The 15,873-nt window shown below is 39.9% G+C and overlaps 1 protein-coding gene across 2 annotated transcripts in view; it reads right to left on the reverse strand.

The window, feature by feature from the left end:
• YTHDC2 (YTH N6-methyladenosine RNA binding protein C2) overlaps positions 1–15,112 on the reverse strand; it is a 32,608-nt gene extending 17,496 nt beyond the window's left edge. For both annotated transcript variants that reach the window (XM_057403865.1, XM_057403864.1), the window contains exons 1-11: positions 14,906–15,112; positions 14,449–14,539; positions 11,045–11,241; positions 9,640–9,839; positions 8,904–9,070; positions 5,407–5,509; positions 4,038–4,194; positions 2,366–2,473; positions 1,107–1,255; positions 581–716; positions 111–237 (exon numbers count right to left, since the gene is read on the reverse strand). In XM_057403865.1, the coding sequence (XP_057259848.1) occupies positions 111–237; positions 581–716; positions 1,107–1,255; positions 2,366–2,473; positions 4,038–4,194; positions 5,407–5,509; positions 8,904–9,070; positions 9,640–9,839; positions 11,045–11,241; positions 14,449–14,539; positions 14,906–15,086 (1,616 nt within the window). In that variant the 5' untranslated portion in view covers positions 15,087–15,112. The remainder of the gene's footprint in view (positions 1–110; positions 238–580; positions 717–1,106; positions 1,256–2,365; positions 2,474–4,037; positions 4,195–5,406; positions 5,510–8,903; positions 9,071–9,639; positions 9,840–11,044; positions 11,242–14,448; positions 14,540–14,905) is intronic.
• Between the last annotated feature and the right edge of the window lie 761 nt (positions 15,113–15,873).

Raw genomic sequence — 15,873 nt, forward strand, 5'->3', positions numbered from 1 at the left:
ATATTAGTGCTTATAACAGTCAGATAAATTAGCTTAGATGTTATAGAAAGTTGTTTCTCCTTTGTATCTTGACAAATAAATCTGTCTTTCAGTTTATCTGTTTGTTTTACCAGCCATTGGATGATTTGCAGTGGATACTTGCTCCCATACTTATCAGTTGTTCTACTTGACTCAGAAAGCCTCTCCCTGAGGCAATCATTAGCGCAGTTGCACTGGTTTCACTGTGCCTATAATCAACTGAGAAGTACAACAAACATCAGCAAACCTAATACAAACATTATTTTTTTCAGCAAAAGGTAGTATAAAAATTACTTTCAAAATCCACCCCGAAGAAAATATTTCCTCACTTTATCCCACTAGTCAGTTCATGTGAATTTTAACACTATTTCAGAAACATGTCAATACTTCAAAAGAAGTATCTACAAACCTCGTTAATTTTGCTAACCCTATTTTTTTCAATACACACCAGAATTCAAAAGATAACGTTTGAAATTGGAGACAGAGTAGCCACAGAAATAAAAAACATTTTGTGGTGTGGGGTTTGGTTTTTTTTTTTAATGCAGTAAGATGAAAAACTTACCACTGACATTTTCAGTTAAAATGAGGTGGAACACCTGAGCAAAGGAATCAACATCTTTATTCAACCAGATATCAGAAAGACAAGAATCCATTTCTTTTATTAGCCATGGCTCAAGGCAATTCACATCTTTCTCAGCCTGAAGAGAAAAAGCTACATTGAAAGATGACTCTCCTCCAAGAGCGGTCTTTATCCTCATATATTAGACACAAAGAATTTGAACAGTGAGTTTTCGAAGTAACAATCAGGAATACAGCATTCAAATAGTGAAAGCATTTATTGTATCATATGCAAGTACCTTAAACAATGGCAGTCTAGCCACTTGATCTGAACAAAAGCTATGTACAACCACCATAACTGAAAAGCACATGTTAGCTAGGATCATTCACGCTGATAAAAAAAAATTAAAAAATGTTAATATCATTCTAGACACACAAAAGGAGTAACACCTTTAGAAAAGAGTTTTTACATGGGTAGTAATAATACAATGCAGATTTAAACACCTCTTCCAACAAAAGCAAAAACTTACCAGTTGATTAAATACTGTGTCACCACCATCATCCAACAGATTATACTCCTCAGTTGCACTTGGGACAGATCTTTGTCTTTGAGATTCCACTTTGCTATTATTTTCCTGAGCAGAGCACCACTCAGTAAGACTGCTTTGCTGTTTCTCCTCTAGAATGCATAAAGTTTTGTTGTTTGGTTTTGGTTTGTTTCTGTTTTTTTTTAAGCTTTAGTCATTTTTATTATTGTTTTCAGTTACAAAAAACACTTCTATCAAGTCACAAAGTTACCTATTCAATCTCCTTTTATTTAATCTAGAATTTTGTTATCAGTCTAATATTCCACGATTAAGGGCACCTGAAGTGCACCACTGCAAACATCTGCTATAAGAACAGTGCAAAAAACACTATTTGGGTGCTTAACTCTCCAGTATTCCAATGTAGTGCATTCAAACGCGCTTCCTAAGTATCTTCTATGCCATGCTCAGTTCAGATCTTTCTCCAGAAGTGAAATACCAAAGAGAAGTGATACAGCTCCTGCATGAAACAACTAACTTTTGTGTACAAGCAGAAAAAACAGTAGAAGGCATCAGTGTGCCTTGGCTGAATTCTTCCATACACAGTGATCAGAGTTAAGCACCACGATAAACATACAGTTAGTACTAGATGGTACAGATTTTGGGTTTGCCCACACTTTTTTTTTGTTTGTTTGAATACAGACTACAATCATTACTTTCAGTTGTCAGGAAAATGTCTCAAACAATATATATACACTTAACCAACTGCAAACCAACTACATTAAATTCACGTGTGTTAATGCTTCTGGGGATACATATTGAATACATCCATGTCTCAAGAATGCAATGAAAACATTCCCAATGAGAACCACATCTGTGCAAGATGTACAAAATCATGCTTTCTTTAATGGCTGCACTTCAATTTTCACCCAAAAGTCAGCACATAGTATCTTCTGCCTCTACAGTTTTCATCTGGGCAAAGTCCCCAATTATACGCAATTCAACTCCTTAATAATGAAGAAAAATTTAACAGTTATCAACTGAAAGCAAATAGAATGTAACCACTGAAAGTGAAAAAATTTCTTTTTGAAGTTGCATAATCTACTTCAATAATGTAGACACTGGGAACTTAAAGATACTTGCTGTCATCTAACCATGTGTCATTTAATATTTTGACCATGGAAATTTTAACAGAGAATAATTCTATTTATTTGTTCAATCAGTGAGACTCAGTGCCAAACCTAATAATTAAGAAGTCCACCAACCTCGCTGCTTCTCTTTTTTGTACTTTACCATCTCTTTGTTTGTATACCCAGTGCTTCGTAAAATGTCCTCCAAAAACATCTCTTTAACTTCAAAAGGTCTTCCTTGTACTGAAAGTATAAATAATTCATACAGTATTAATAAATGTAAGACTATCTTCACTGGAGTTTATTTTCTTAAAATTCTGGGCCACAAAACAAAACAACATTTTAAAAGGGAAACATCAGCTGCGCACTTTGTTTATCACTGATCTCTTCAATTCTATTAAGTGTTATAGCAAGAAATGCGCATAAGATTGACAGTTATTAATTAAAATTTTATAAAAATGAGAAAAAGAAAATAACCATTTTTGTTTAGGGTTACAAAAAAAGAATTCACTGTGTAAAACTGCCACCTGGATTACTAAATCTAACAATAATTAATACAGCTTTAGTGCAAGATCCCACAGGCAGATTGGCACCTTTGTACTAAACTACTTTATTTCATGAGGAGTGTATGAGATGGGACTTCTCTCAGTTTCCTTAATCACCTCAGCCAAATGTGGTGTTCTTGACCAAATACTTCCTGATCAATCAGACATACCAGTGGTGTTTATCTTCTAATAATTCACCCTGATTTCTTTTTCAATATCACTGCTTTCTAGAGCTTATTTAAGGACATTAAAGAATTCTTTTTTACAGGAAGAACTAAAATCCCTAGATTCTGATTTGTTGTCTGTTAACAAACATTTGCCATAGCTGAGTTTAAAACACCCAGGACTTTTTTTTTCAGAAAAACCAAGCTACAGTTCACATACTTTTAGAAGCTGTCAGAGAGGAAGTCTTCCAACACTGATCACAAACTCTGTGTACCACAGGAACCCACAACTACAAAATACTGTTTTCTGTGGTCAGGATTTTGTCAGCTATATTGCTGAAGGAGGATCAAATCTTTTTCATTACATTAACAAAGTACCTAAACCCTCTTCTAATTCTTAATTCTCAAGATTGGAAAAGGGAAAGTATCTTTTCAGTTGCAATTAGCCTGCAAAGACTAGTATGTGATAACAATATAACTACTCAGGTAAACTGGAGAGATTGCCATCAGATATTTCCTAAATAAACATATGAATAAATGAACAGGAAGCTACAAAAAGAGTAAACTGGAAAGCCACACAACAATTTTAACTGAGATTTCCCTTCTCTAAAGAAAAAATTTGGAAAACACTGAAATTGTGTAACTTCTGGTTTATTCGTCAACAGTCTACAAGCCTTATTTCACTAGGCAGAAATTCAGAACTGGGAACTAGAAATAAACACTTCAATCTTCAAAAAAACCCACGAGACTTCTTTTTCAGGAACATTCACTAAAATAAACAGACTGTTTGTAGAGAAGATTCTAAAGAAAGTGATCCTATCCATGTCCTGAGCCTGCTGAACTTCTTAAAAAAGGCTGACATGCAGAAAACCTTCTTCTCAAAACAGTTTCACTTTGACATCATTGTTAAAAGAGGACTGCAAGGTGCCAGAGAAGGTCAACCGTGCAGAAAATTTGTAAGCCAGGAGGGTGAAGAGGAATAAAAAAAGAGAACATAAATCTATGTTCCCTTACTCAGATTGGTTTACTACAGTTTAGTAAGATCTCTAAGTCCTAGGGCAGGTATATTCAGATTTAAGAGTTTACGTAAATACTTACTGTGTATTACTGGGCAACTTCCAAAATACCTAATAAAGAGATTTGCATCTAGAGCAGCACTAGAAATAATTAGTTTTAAATTAGTGTGCTTTTGCAACACATCTCTCAGTTTTATTAACAAGAAGTCACTGAACCTATCCCTCTCATGTACTTCATCCTATAACAAAAGGGGAAAATAAAACAGAAAACAAAAAACAAATAACAGGTAAACATCACAGATCCAAAATAATAACTTTTTAGAAACATGAACTTTTAAGAAAAACTAAAATACGTAATTTGCCAGCACATTATAGATGCATTAAAATGTGTACGTCTAGTTTAAGTGAGTTTCTTTTTAAAAACTATCCAGAAGTAAAAAAATATTCCAAGAGGTTTTATAAAGACACCAGAGCAGACTGCACTGGTAATGCACAAGCCACACATACCTTGATTTCAGAGGTGAAAGTGAATTTCTGAAACTTTTCGAATTCTTATATTTTAATTTCATTTTCAAGATAATAATACAAACCCAAATCCTGCACATCTTATTTTAATAAATTCTTGCTTCATAATTGATGAACAGTTAAATGTACGATACCACATAATCAGAAAAAAGTTAAATTGCTTCAATCCATTAAGTCATGCACAAAGCTTATCATCAATTAAGGCACATGACTGATTAATCATCTCTGCTGGTGTGCTCTGTTTTGGTTTATATTATGAACTTACAAAGCAGGATACAAGCACAACATTTTAGGCTGAAGCCAATAATGTATATATCATTCTTATACTTTTTTCCATTTAGTTTAACAGACAAGCACTTAAAATTATGAATTTTTCTATCTTCAGCAGGGAAGAACTTGTGGTAAACGTCCTGGTTCCACTGATCTATCAAACTCCACAATAGAAATATTTACATACATATATGTAAACAAATGCACTTAAATAATTTGCTCAAAATTAGATGACTCATTATCTTAAAAACATTTGCACAAACAGACTGCAAACCTGATATTGCTAAAACAAGTACACGATACAAGAAATTCTCACAAACTTATCTACATTAGCCTCCCTAGGGCTTTTCTGCTTTCTGACAGAGGCAGCTCAGAAAAAAAAACTTAAGAGCTCTGTCCTCCAAAACTGCATCATGATTCCAAAATTAAATATTGTCATGGACTTAAAGTACTTTTACCCCCAAAAAAAATTTAAAACATCAAAAGTCTACATGCTACAATAAAGATTCAGTAAGGCTCCAATGTTAATTCTGATTGTAAATAAACAAAACCACCTTATATGCTCAGCAAATTAATAAAGAAAACTAAGATCTCACCTTCCAACTAACAAATAACACATACTGCAAGAGCTCACATGAATACAACAGGATTCTTACCACAATAACATGTGTCACGGTTGATAGAGTGCTGTCTCCTGCCATCAGGGTGCGAAGTAGTACGCCATTAGTGCAAAACGTTAACAGTGTCTTTGGAGAAACCCTATTGAAAAGTTCAAAAAGATTCTTCAGTCTCCTGCACCATTCAAATGTGGTTAGCTTTCCACCACTTACTGAAAATTAAAGTATTTAATAGCTGCTCACCAGAAGCAGAATTACAGTTCTCTCACCAAAGAATCCTTGCACACTATTTCTTTTAAACTATGCCTATTCCCAGAGGGCACCTAAGCAACCTTGGTGCTTATGCTCCAAAACTTCAGAAAACGGATTTACTAACAAATTGAGATGTAAATTTATATAAATAAATAAGCAAGTGAAACAGAACCTTGAGAACCTCTGCATGTTAATTTACTGGAAAATTCAGTATGGACTGCATTGGAGAAACAGATTCCAGTTCTTCAGCATATGCTTGGATACAGTCTTTTATTTCCCTCTGTGTGGTGGGTTGACCCTGGCTGTACACCAGGAGCCCACCAAACCTGCTCTATCACTCCCCCTCCTCAACTAGACAGAGGAGAGAAAATACCAAGAAAGGCCTGCGAGTCAAGATAAGGACAGGGAGAGATCATTCATCAGTTACCATCATGGGCAAAACAGACCTTACTTGGGGAAATCAGTTTAATTATTACCAACTGAATCACAGTAGCATAATGAAAAGTAAAACCAAGTATTTCCCCCACCCCTCCTGTCTTCCTGGGCTTTACTCGCAGATTCTCTACCTCCTCCCGTGTAGTTGGCACAGGGGGACACAGAATGGGGCTTGCAGCCAGCTCATCACACGTTGTCTCATCCCCCTGAGAGTCCTCCTCAGGGAGAGGACTCTCTCCTGGTTTCCAGCTGTGATAGTTACTTCTCCTTCTAGTAGCTGGCACATTGCTTCATTCTGTAGCTGGCACATTGGCTTCAATCTGAGAACAATGCCAATAACACACTGATGTTTTTTTAGTTGCTGCTTAGTAGCATCTACCTCGATCAAGGATTTTTCAGTCTCCCACGCTCTGCCAGTGAGGAGGGGCACGGGAAGCCAGGAGAAAGCAGATACAGGACCCCTGACACAAACGAGCCAAAGGCGTATTCCTTACCACAGCACATCATGCCAGCAGGGACGGATCGCTGCTTGGGTTGGGCTGGGTATCAGTCAGTGGGTACTAAGCAGTTGTACTGTGCATCACTTGTTTTTCCTGAATTTTATTCTTAGTCTCTTTTTTTGCTCCCTATTATTATTGTTAATTATTGTATTTACTTTGCTTCAATCAATAAACAGTTTTTATCTCAACCCTCAGGTTTTACCTTCTCCTGATTCTTCTCCCCACCCCACCTGGTGTGGGATCAGTGGAGTAAGTGAGTGACTGCTTGGTATTTAGTTGGCACCTGGGATTAAACCACAACGACTCCTCACACTCTTCCCCTGCTCCAGCATGGGGTCCCTCCCACACAAGACAGTCCTCTATGAACTTCTCCAACATGAGGACCTTCAAGGTGCTGCAGTTCTTCAGCATCTGCTCCAACATGGGTCCCTGCAGGATCACAAGTCCTGCAGCAAACCTCTCTAGTGCAGGCTCCTCTTTCCATGGTGCCACAGGTCCCACCAGGACCCTGCTCCAGCAGAGGCTTCCCGTGGGATAACAGCCTCCTTCAGGCATCCCCCTGCTCCAGTGTGGGGTCCTCCATGGGCTGTAAGTGGAATCTGCTCCACCATGGACCTTCCTGGGCTACAGGGGCACAACCTACCTCACCATGGGCTGCACCATTGGCTGCAGTGGAACCTCTGCTCTGGTTCCTGGAGCACCTCCTTCCCTCCTGCACTGATCTGGGTGTCTGCAGGGCTGTTTCTGCCATGTGCTCTCACTCTTCTCTCCAGCTGTAATTGCACAGTTTGGTTGGGTTTTTTTGCGGTGTGTTTCATCCCCCCCCCCCCCCCCCCCCACTTCTCAAATACATTATCCCAGAAGTGCCACCACTGTCACTGACAGGCTTGTCTTTGCCCAACAATGGGTCCTCCTTGGAGCCAGCTGGCATTGGTTCAGTTGGACATGGAAGAAACTTCTAGCAGCTTCTCACAGGTAGACAGACCCCTTCTACCAAAACCTTGCCACGCAATCCCAATACACTGCACATGACTGAATCACAAAGAAATCAGCTGATCCTTTTCAAATGCTTTTTCAAGAATTTCAAATTCTTAAAAAGTGACTATTCTAGTACCTGTGGCAGAGTTAGCTAGTAAAACTAGCAATTGCCATTATCTTCTCCAGCACTGCCATCTTAAGTACCATGAAGTTGCTCTGTATTGTACTCTACAGTTCTTTCCCTGAAGATGTGAGTTCCTAGTCATTATATGCGTATTTGTTTCCAAGTTTGGAATTCATCCCTCCTTTGCTTTACCCATTTCTACTCTTCTCTCTTCTTCAGTAGCCTTCTAGAAATCATCACTGTAACTACCTCCAGCCCACATCTTTTTTGCCGAAAGTTGAAAATATTGCCATGTCTCCTTTTTGATCTTTCTCCTGAGTTTAATCTGTTGATTCTTCTTAAGCAGGATTTTCTGCACTGCTTCCAGTAATTCTTCCATTTCAATTTGTTCTGCTTCAGCCAGCATCATACTTCCACATATTAACCATTATTTGCAATTCATCTTTACTAGTTCTTTTAATCCCTTAATAGCCTTGTAAGCTTTTGACACGTATTCAAATTCTTCTTTAACTTTGTTTTATTGTTCGAGTGCACTAATTTTCATTAGCTATGTGGTATCTTCATCCATACAAGCAACAGCTATACCTTTTGCCATCTTCTCACTCACAGATCAACTGCTGCTCATTCCTGGAAATCCCGCTACCTTCACAGTTCACAGAATGTAGAAACTGCACACAACCTTCAGACTTTCATCAATTCCTTCTCTCCTTTAGGAACAAATTCCTTAGGTGACTTAGAAATCTCTACTTTTGTGTCACTTCATGCTTTAAACAAAGATGAAACAGAGTAAAATTTACCCAAACTATACTGGTAAATAATGCTCAATATTAAAATGTTGCTTTTTTTCCTTTTTACGTCCCCTATGAACTTTCACTACACAGCATTCATTATAGCACAGAGGTCTTCCTATCTATTGTTAAACCTGCAGAACTTCTGTATCAATATCTGTTAAGTTGGCAGAAAAAGAGAGGAAAGTGTAGACTTGATCTGAAAATAAGACAAGGAATTCCACACAACACCCAAAAAGAAATCAAGACAAAGCACCTGCAATTCACTTAAAGACAACTGACTACAAGAACTTGCAAAATACAAGACAAACACTGTCCTTCTCACTCTTAAATATTCCATGACCTGAAATAACATAACCTACCTATATTTGCTATGCTGTATCCCAAATACATTGTGGTTTAAACGTACACAAGACTAAAGATACCAACATAAGATCAATTGACTTTAAGAAGTAGTACCTGCTTTCTAATCGGATCTGATAACCAATTGTCTGGCCAATCTTTTCTCTTCTTTCTGCTGCCACTCTTTCAGCCACAGCAACTGCTGCCAAGCGTCTTGGCTGAGTGCAAAATATACGGCAAGGAGTTCCAGTTTTGTAACAGTCATCAAGAAGGAACTGAGGTATCTGTAAAGAAGTGGTTTAAATTTACTTTTTAGTTTGATAAAGTCAGCTTGTTTACCACAGTGAAACAATTGAACTGCATCTCAATATTACACAGGTAGCAAAAGAATTCACTATAGAATTATCATTGCAATTGTACTTGAAAATAAATTTCTGATTTTAAGTTTAATCTGTTAAAAAGTTACAAAAGTTGTACAAAAGCTTTCCTCTCCTGCTTCAGAAAAATCTATAAAAAAAAAAAAAGGTTTTAACACAACAGTATTCTACTCTAGACATTAAGAGCAGAACTAGCTTTGGAAGGAAAAGGGCTAAGGAAAGAAAAAGGCTAAGGAAAATCATAGCTACCTTTCTTTCAATATTTTACACTATTTTAATGAGAACCTAGTATTTATCAGAAAATTGTGCAGAACTGTTATGCTTTTAGTACACATCTGCTGGCATAGTATTTCAAAAGCAAGAAAATGAACTAGCAAAACTAGCATAAAGAAATCCCGTATTACAGAAATATTATAAAATTTGCATTAGTTTTATATAAATACTGTTATCTTTGTTACTTCATTAAAGAAACATACTTGAGTAGTTTTTCCTGATCCAGTCTCTCCTACAATCAAAACAACTTTATTTTCCTTTATTATTTTGACAATTTCTTCCTGTTTTTCAAAAACTGGTAGGGATTGCCTGAAGGAATCAAACTCCGATTCCCCTCTTTTCAGTGGAACCTGGGGTATACCATTGTTAAGTCGTCCACTTGTCTTGTTCACTTCTCTGTTTTCTGTAAGAGAAGTTATCAATTTACTTAGATACAAAAGGTCACTAAAAAAACTGTTTTCAAACAGTACATAAAATGAATATTCCTGATTTTATATGCACCCCTACCGATGAAGTGACAAACCCATCACACATTTAAAAACCATATTCATAACAACACATTCTGTTACAATGTTTGAAATAAATATTGTTCAAATGAGTTTTTACTTTCACAGATATTTTAAACAAAACCAGACTATCCCAGTGAATTGCTCAAAGTCAAAAAAGGTCATGAAAAGCAAAAACAGAAATAGAAACTAAACCTAAGAAAAGCAGCCTGGCATATTTTCCTGGACTTTTATCAAGTTTACATATTCACACCTCCATATTGATATTGTGTATGCCTTACTTCCCTAAGGAATTGCTTTTATTATAGTTTCACTCTGTTCATTAAACGATCCTATTAAACAACTGAAACAACTGAAAAAGAAAACTAGAAAAGGAAGTGCTTAAAGCATGAAATGCTGTTAGTCAGAAATTTACAATGGAACAAAGCATACTGGTACAAGTGCTTTGCGTGCACTACACCCAGCTTTGCATATAGAAACAACATAACTCTTAGACTCATAACTGTTAAAGCAATAATCTTGTTAAAAGCATTGTTTAAAAAAAAACATAATATATCAGAAGTTTGCCTTCCACTGAATTCTTTCAATCTGTAGAAATCAAGAAGTCTATATAGTAGTTTCAGAGGGACCAAATCTATTTTAGAAAATGACAAAAATAACCCCAACTTATTCTGGGAGACCATTAATTTCTTTAAGAACAGCCAGACTCATTTTCTCGTAAGGGTTTTCTTACAGTCATGGTTACGCTTCTTTTTCCCCATCTCACCTCATGGAACTTGTAGGACCTCACATTTCAGAAATGTGCTTCCAAATAAATTTGCCTGGAACTGGAATAAAGATTCAAAAGTAACTTTGCACAGAGGAGAAATGGGAACGTGGATGACATGACTGCTTAAGTTCCTCATGACACCACTTTTAAAAGACCCTATATTAACAACTGAAAGTCAAGAAAATTAATGGGTCTGTGGTGGGGGAGGGAGTCACTTGGAATGGTAGAGACAGGAAAGAAAGGGGTTTGTTTTGTGGTTGGGTTGTGAGTTGCTGCATTTTTTTTATGCAGTGCTGATTCACAAGTGCGTATCAGAAGACACGCTGAACGTACCAGATTCAACAGCACACGCACTTCCTCGCTCTGTCTTTGGCAGAAGTTCTGTTCGCTCTTTATTTGTTACAGGAAATCTCTGAATTAAATTCTGAACAGCATGTTTTGTACTGGGAGCCAAGACACAAGTCATTATTGCATGTGTTAGTTCTGAGCCATCCTTCTTCTTCACAGTCAGGTATCGATTTGCTCCTTTTCTGGCAGGGGAGAAAAAGAAAACAAAAGATACTTTCAGAATATGCAACCTATTTAGATCTATTTAATGATCTTCAGCTGTAATTCTTTCAGTCCCAAGCACAAATACAGGCTGGGCAGAGACCAGTTTGAGAGCAGCCCTGAGGAGGACTTGGAGGTATTGGCTGACAAGAAGCTCAGTATGAGTCAGCTTCGATGTGCGCTCACAGCCCAGAAACCAACTGTATGCTGGGCTGCATCAAAAGCAGCATGACCAGCTGTCCTGGTTTCAGCAGTAGCAGTCATTTTTCTACTTCTTAGTAGCTGGTGCAGTGCTGTGTTTTGACTTTCAGCCTGGGAACAGCCCTGGTAACACCGATGTTTTTAGTTGCTGCTCAGTAAAGTTTACTCTGACCAAGGACTTTCTGAGCCTCATGCTCTGCCAGGGAGGAGGGGAAACCAGGAGGAAGCAGAGACAGGACACCTCATCCAAACTAGCGAAAGAGGTATTCCGTACCACAGCATGTCATACGCAGTCTATAAACTGGGGGCAGTTACCTGGAAGGGATAGATAGTTGCTCAGGTCGGGTTGGGTATCAGTCCACAAGTGGTGAGCGGTTGTATTCGCTTCCCTTATTACTTCCCTTATCATTATTACTATTGGTCGTAGCAGTAGTGGCTTTGTGTTATACCTTAGTTACTAGACTGTTCTTATCTCAACCCATGGGAGTTACATTCTTTTGATTCTCCTCCCCACCCCTCTGGGAGCTGGTGGGTGGAGGGAGGGAAGTCAGAAAGCGGCTGTGGGGCTAACCGAGTTTAAACTACAACACCAGCAGGTCGAGGAAGGGGATTTTCCCCCTCCACTGCATTCCCATGAGACCCCACCTGCAGTTCTGCATACAGTTCTGGGGCCCTCACACCAGGAGGGACATGGACCTGCTTGAGTCCAGAGGAGGCCATGGAGACGCTGTGAAGGCTGTAGCACTTCTGCAATGGAGACAGGCTGAGAGAGCTGGGCTTGCTCAGCCTGGAGAAGAGAAGGTCTCTGGAGAGACTTTACAAGAGTCTTTCAGTACCTAAAGGGGCCTACAAGAAATCTGGAGAAGGACTTTTTACAATGGCATGTACTGCCAGGACAAGGGGGAATGCATTGAGGCTGACAGAGGGTAGATTTAGATTAGATATAGGGAAGAAATCCTTCACTATGAGGGTGGTGAGACACTGGCAAAGGCTGTGCAGAGAAGCTGTGATGCCCCATCCTTGGAAGTGCTCAAGACTGGGCTTAGCGTTAGCGCAACCAGGTCTAGAGGAAGGTGTCCCTACCCACAGCAGATGGGTTGGAATTAGATGATCTTTAAGGTCCCTTCCAACCCAAACCATTCTATGATTCTTTCAAGACTGCTGCCAAATTATTTTCACATACAATGTTGTATCTAGAAACTTCCAAATAATGTCCTATGTAGCATAACACACACAAAAATAACAGAAGCATCCACAATATCCCCCATAAAAAACACCCTCCACTCACACAAGGTAGTACAGCACAGACACTGTAGACTTCAGATGACTACACCCAGCATAATCCTATGATGAGACTTTCATAATGCAACATTGTTCTGCTTACCTTTCTGTAAAAGCCTATCACTATGTTATGTCTATCAACAAATGGACATAAAAGACAAACAGGCAGCCTTGCAGTGATATGCCAAGCCTTAACGAAATTCAGTAAAACAAATTAAACTCCTAGGGTGTTAATTATCAAAGATGTACAACACAGAACTAGAGCCAAAGTCCAAACTATAACACTGCATTTGTTCTCAGACTGAACTCTGATACTAAAATGCGAAGTACTGTTGTAAACACATTTGAAACTGAACTATCTTGGGCCTGGGCGACAATGATGTATCAACACTCTGAAAACGACTTCTCAGGGTCACAAGTTCACAAAAGGTCACACCAAGAAGCTGTGTCAGAGGAAGTTCAGGCTGGACATCAGGAAAAGGTTCTTCACTGAGAGAGAGTGGTCTCTGGAACAGGCTCCCCAGGGAGGCCACAACACCAAGCCTGCCAGAGTTCAAGGAGCATATGGATGATGATCTAAGTCATATGGTTTAGTGTTAGGTAGTCCTGAGAGAACTAGGAATTTCCTTATGGGAAAGGGATCCTTATGGGTCCCTTCCAACTTGAAACAGTCTATGTAAACAATTACCAGTAATACTACAGAATCTAATAGGGAACCACTCAGAGACAGCTACAAATTTCTAGAAGAATCAAGATGGATTCAAGACGGGTTTACCTTGTACATTTGTACAGCCTGTATGCACATAATCTAAGCATGTTCCTGCTAACCATTTGCACACATCTGACAAGTCCAACACTCCATGTTTCCAAAATACGCTGCAAAGATATGCAAGTTCGGCCAAATTTACTGTCTGAGGCACCTGTGGCAAAAAATCAACTATACCACTCTGAGACTGGAACGACACTGGAACAGCACTATACTTGAATAAGGTCTTCTGAAACCAAGCTACGCATTCAACACAATCAGTGCTGAATTCACTTACCTGTATTTACTGAACATTAAGTATGATCAAAAATGAGGAGCAGCAAATGCTGCTACAGATTATCGAAAGTCTACACAGAGACAAGTTATATGTGACACTCCTGTAACTTCCCCTTTCCTGTTGCTTTGGCACCTGAACTCCCAAGGGAGCAGGACTAGCTGCTTTCAAGCAAGCTCATCAGGTCAGTGAACATGGGTTTTACCTTCAAAAGATCAGAGAAGGGTAAGAAAAAGAAATGTTATCATGCTTGCATATGAACCCCCTTCTGCACTTCTCAACAGAAAAACCTTCTCTGGATGTGCTACTCCAGGTTACACTTCAGCTGTCAAGGTACGAGATTCTATGCAAAACCACTGGGCAAACAACAGTGCATGAAAAACAGAACAGATACTGGCTTAGCAAGTCTTTTTCATGGACCCATGAAATCCACAAAACAAAGGCAAGCTATCTCAAACAAAGCACATCCAAGTTGTTCTAGTAGACACAGCAGACATAACGCAAAGCACAAATATCCTTGGGTTTATGTTACTTTTAAAACTTTTGTCTCCAGCACTTTTCCCTGCAACAGCACGGGATATGTTAGAAACACAGATATTTTTAACACTAGTCATACATTTGCACCAAAAAATTTAAACAATAAATAAAAATCAGACTCCAACTTACCCTTTACTTTTAGATATCAGCCCAAGAGACTGACAGAGACGGTGAACAAATGCTCTTTCAGTACTAGTGAAAGAAGAAGGAAATTCCATTTCTAGAAAGGTATCAAAAAAAGCAAATTAACTACACAACATGCAGTATCCTTGACATATTAACTCAATGTTACGAGTTTTTCAATCTCCAAATCTATCATACTCTGCCGTGAACAACATAATTACGGTATTTTTAACTATTCTACAACTCGTATCTGCAAGCGAAGTATTCGGGCAGGAAGGGGCTGACGAACTGCTGCTGAACGAATACCGAGCCTGCGGGCTTAGATGTCCGTCACCCCGCTGCAGGCCTTATTCGGTGCCGGCCCAGCTCAGGAGTCTACAGCTCCGCCGCCGCCACAGGCCGGGCCGGCACACACCTGCCCCACGCCGCCTCTTTCCCCTACGGGCAGGCTGCCGCAACGCACCTTTCTCCTCTCCGTACCGGAACCGCTCCAGGGCGAGGTTCACCGCGATCTCCACCTCCTCGTCAACGCGGATATCCTTCAGCCTCTTGCGTCGGCCGCGGCCCGCAGCAGGGCCGGCTGGAGTGGGGGTACCCGAACACCCACCGGCCTGTCGTGGGGAGACGCTACTGGGTCTAGACATGGCCTCACGACCGGTGGCGACAGCCCAAGGCGAAGCCAGATGGTGTTGCGTAGACTGTAAAGGGAACGCGGAGCGCGAAGGAACGGAGCGGCGACAGAGGCGTTCCGCACAGCGTCGTGGCGTCACGCGCGGGGCAGGGCGCGCAAGTAGGAGCCTGTAGGTGGAGCAGCGGAAGACAGATCCTGCGAAGTTGAGCGCCCGCTTCCCTGCGGCGCCCGCAGCCCCTTATCTGCCGCCTGCAGCGCTCTCGACCACTGAGAGGCTGTCAGGCCCGCCCGAACTCAGTGCTCTCTGGCCAGCGGCCAATCTCTGAACTCCTGTACGTCAGCAGCCAAGGTACTTAATGCTACTTCATTATAGCCGTTTTTTTGCGATGTTCAGCGCTGGCATGTCAGAGCACATCACATTTATGATATTATGAAAAGTTAAATTCTTTAGCTTAACAGTGTAAGGATTCCTCCTACCATCGAATCACAGAATGGGTTGGAAGGGACCTTAAGGTCATATAGTTCCAACCCCCCTGCCACAAGCAGGGACTCGTTCCACTAGACCATGTTGCGCCAAGCCCTGTCCAACCTGGCCTTGAGCACTGCCAGGGATAAGGCAGCCACAGCTTCTCTGGACAACCTGTGCCAGTGTCTTGCTGCCCTTGGAGTACAGAATTTTCTTCTTTATATCTAAACTGAATCTTTCCTGTTTAAGTTTAAACCCATTAATTCCCCCTTTCCCCCTTGTCCTATCACTACAGTTCCTTATGAAGGGTCACTCCCCAGCATCCCTGTAGACC

The sequence above is a fragment of the Pezoporus wallicus genome, unplaced genomic scaffold (assembly GCF_028554395.1).
Source record: "Pezoporus wallicus isolate ANWC-B61680 ecotype Strahan unplaced genomic scaffold, APGP_CSIRO_Pwel_v1 contig_8209, whole genome shotgun sequence".
In the NCBI taxonomy this organism is placed as follows: Eukaryota; Metazoa; Chordata; class Aves; order Psittaciformes; family Psittacidae; genus Pezoporus; species Pezoporus wallicus.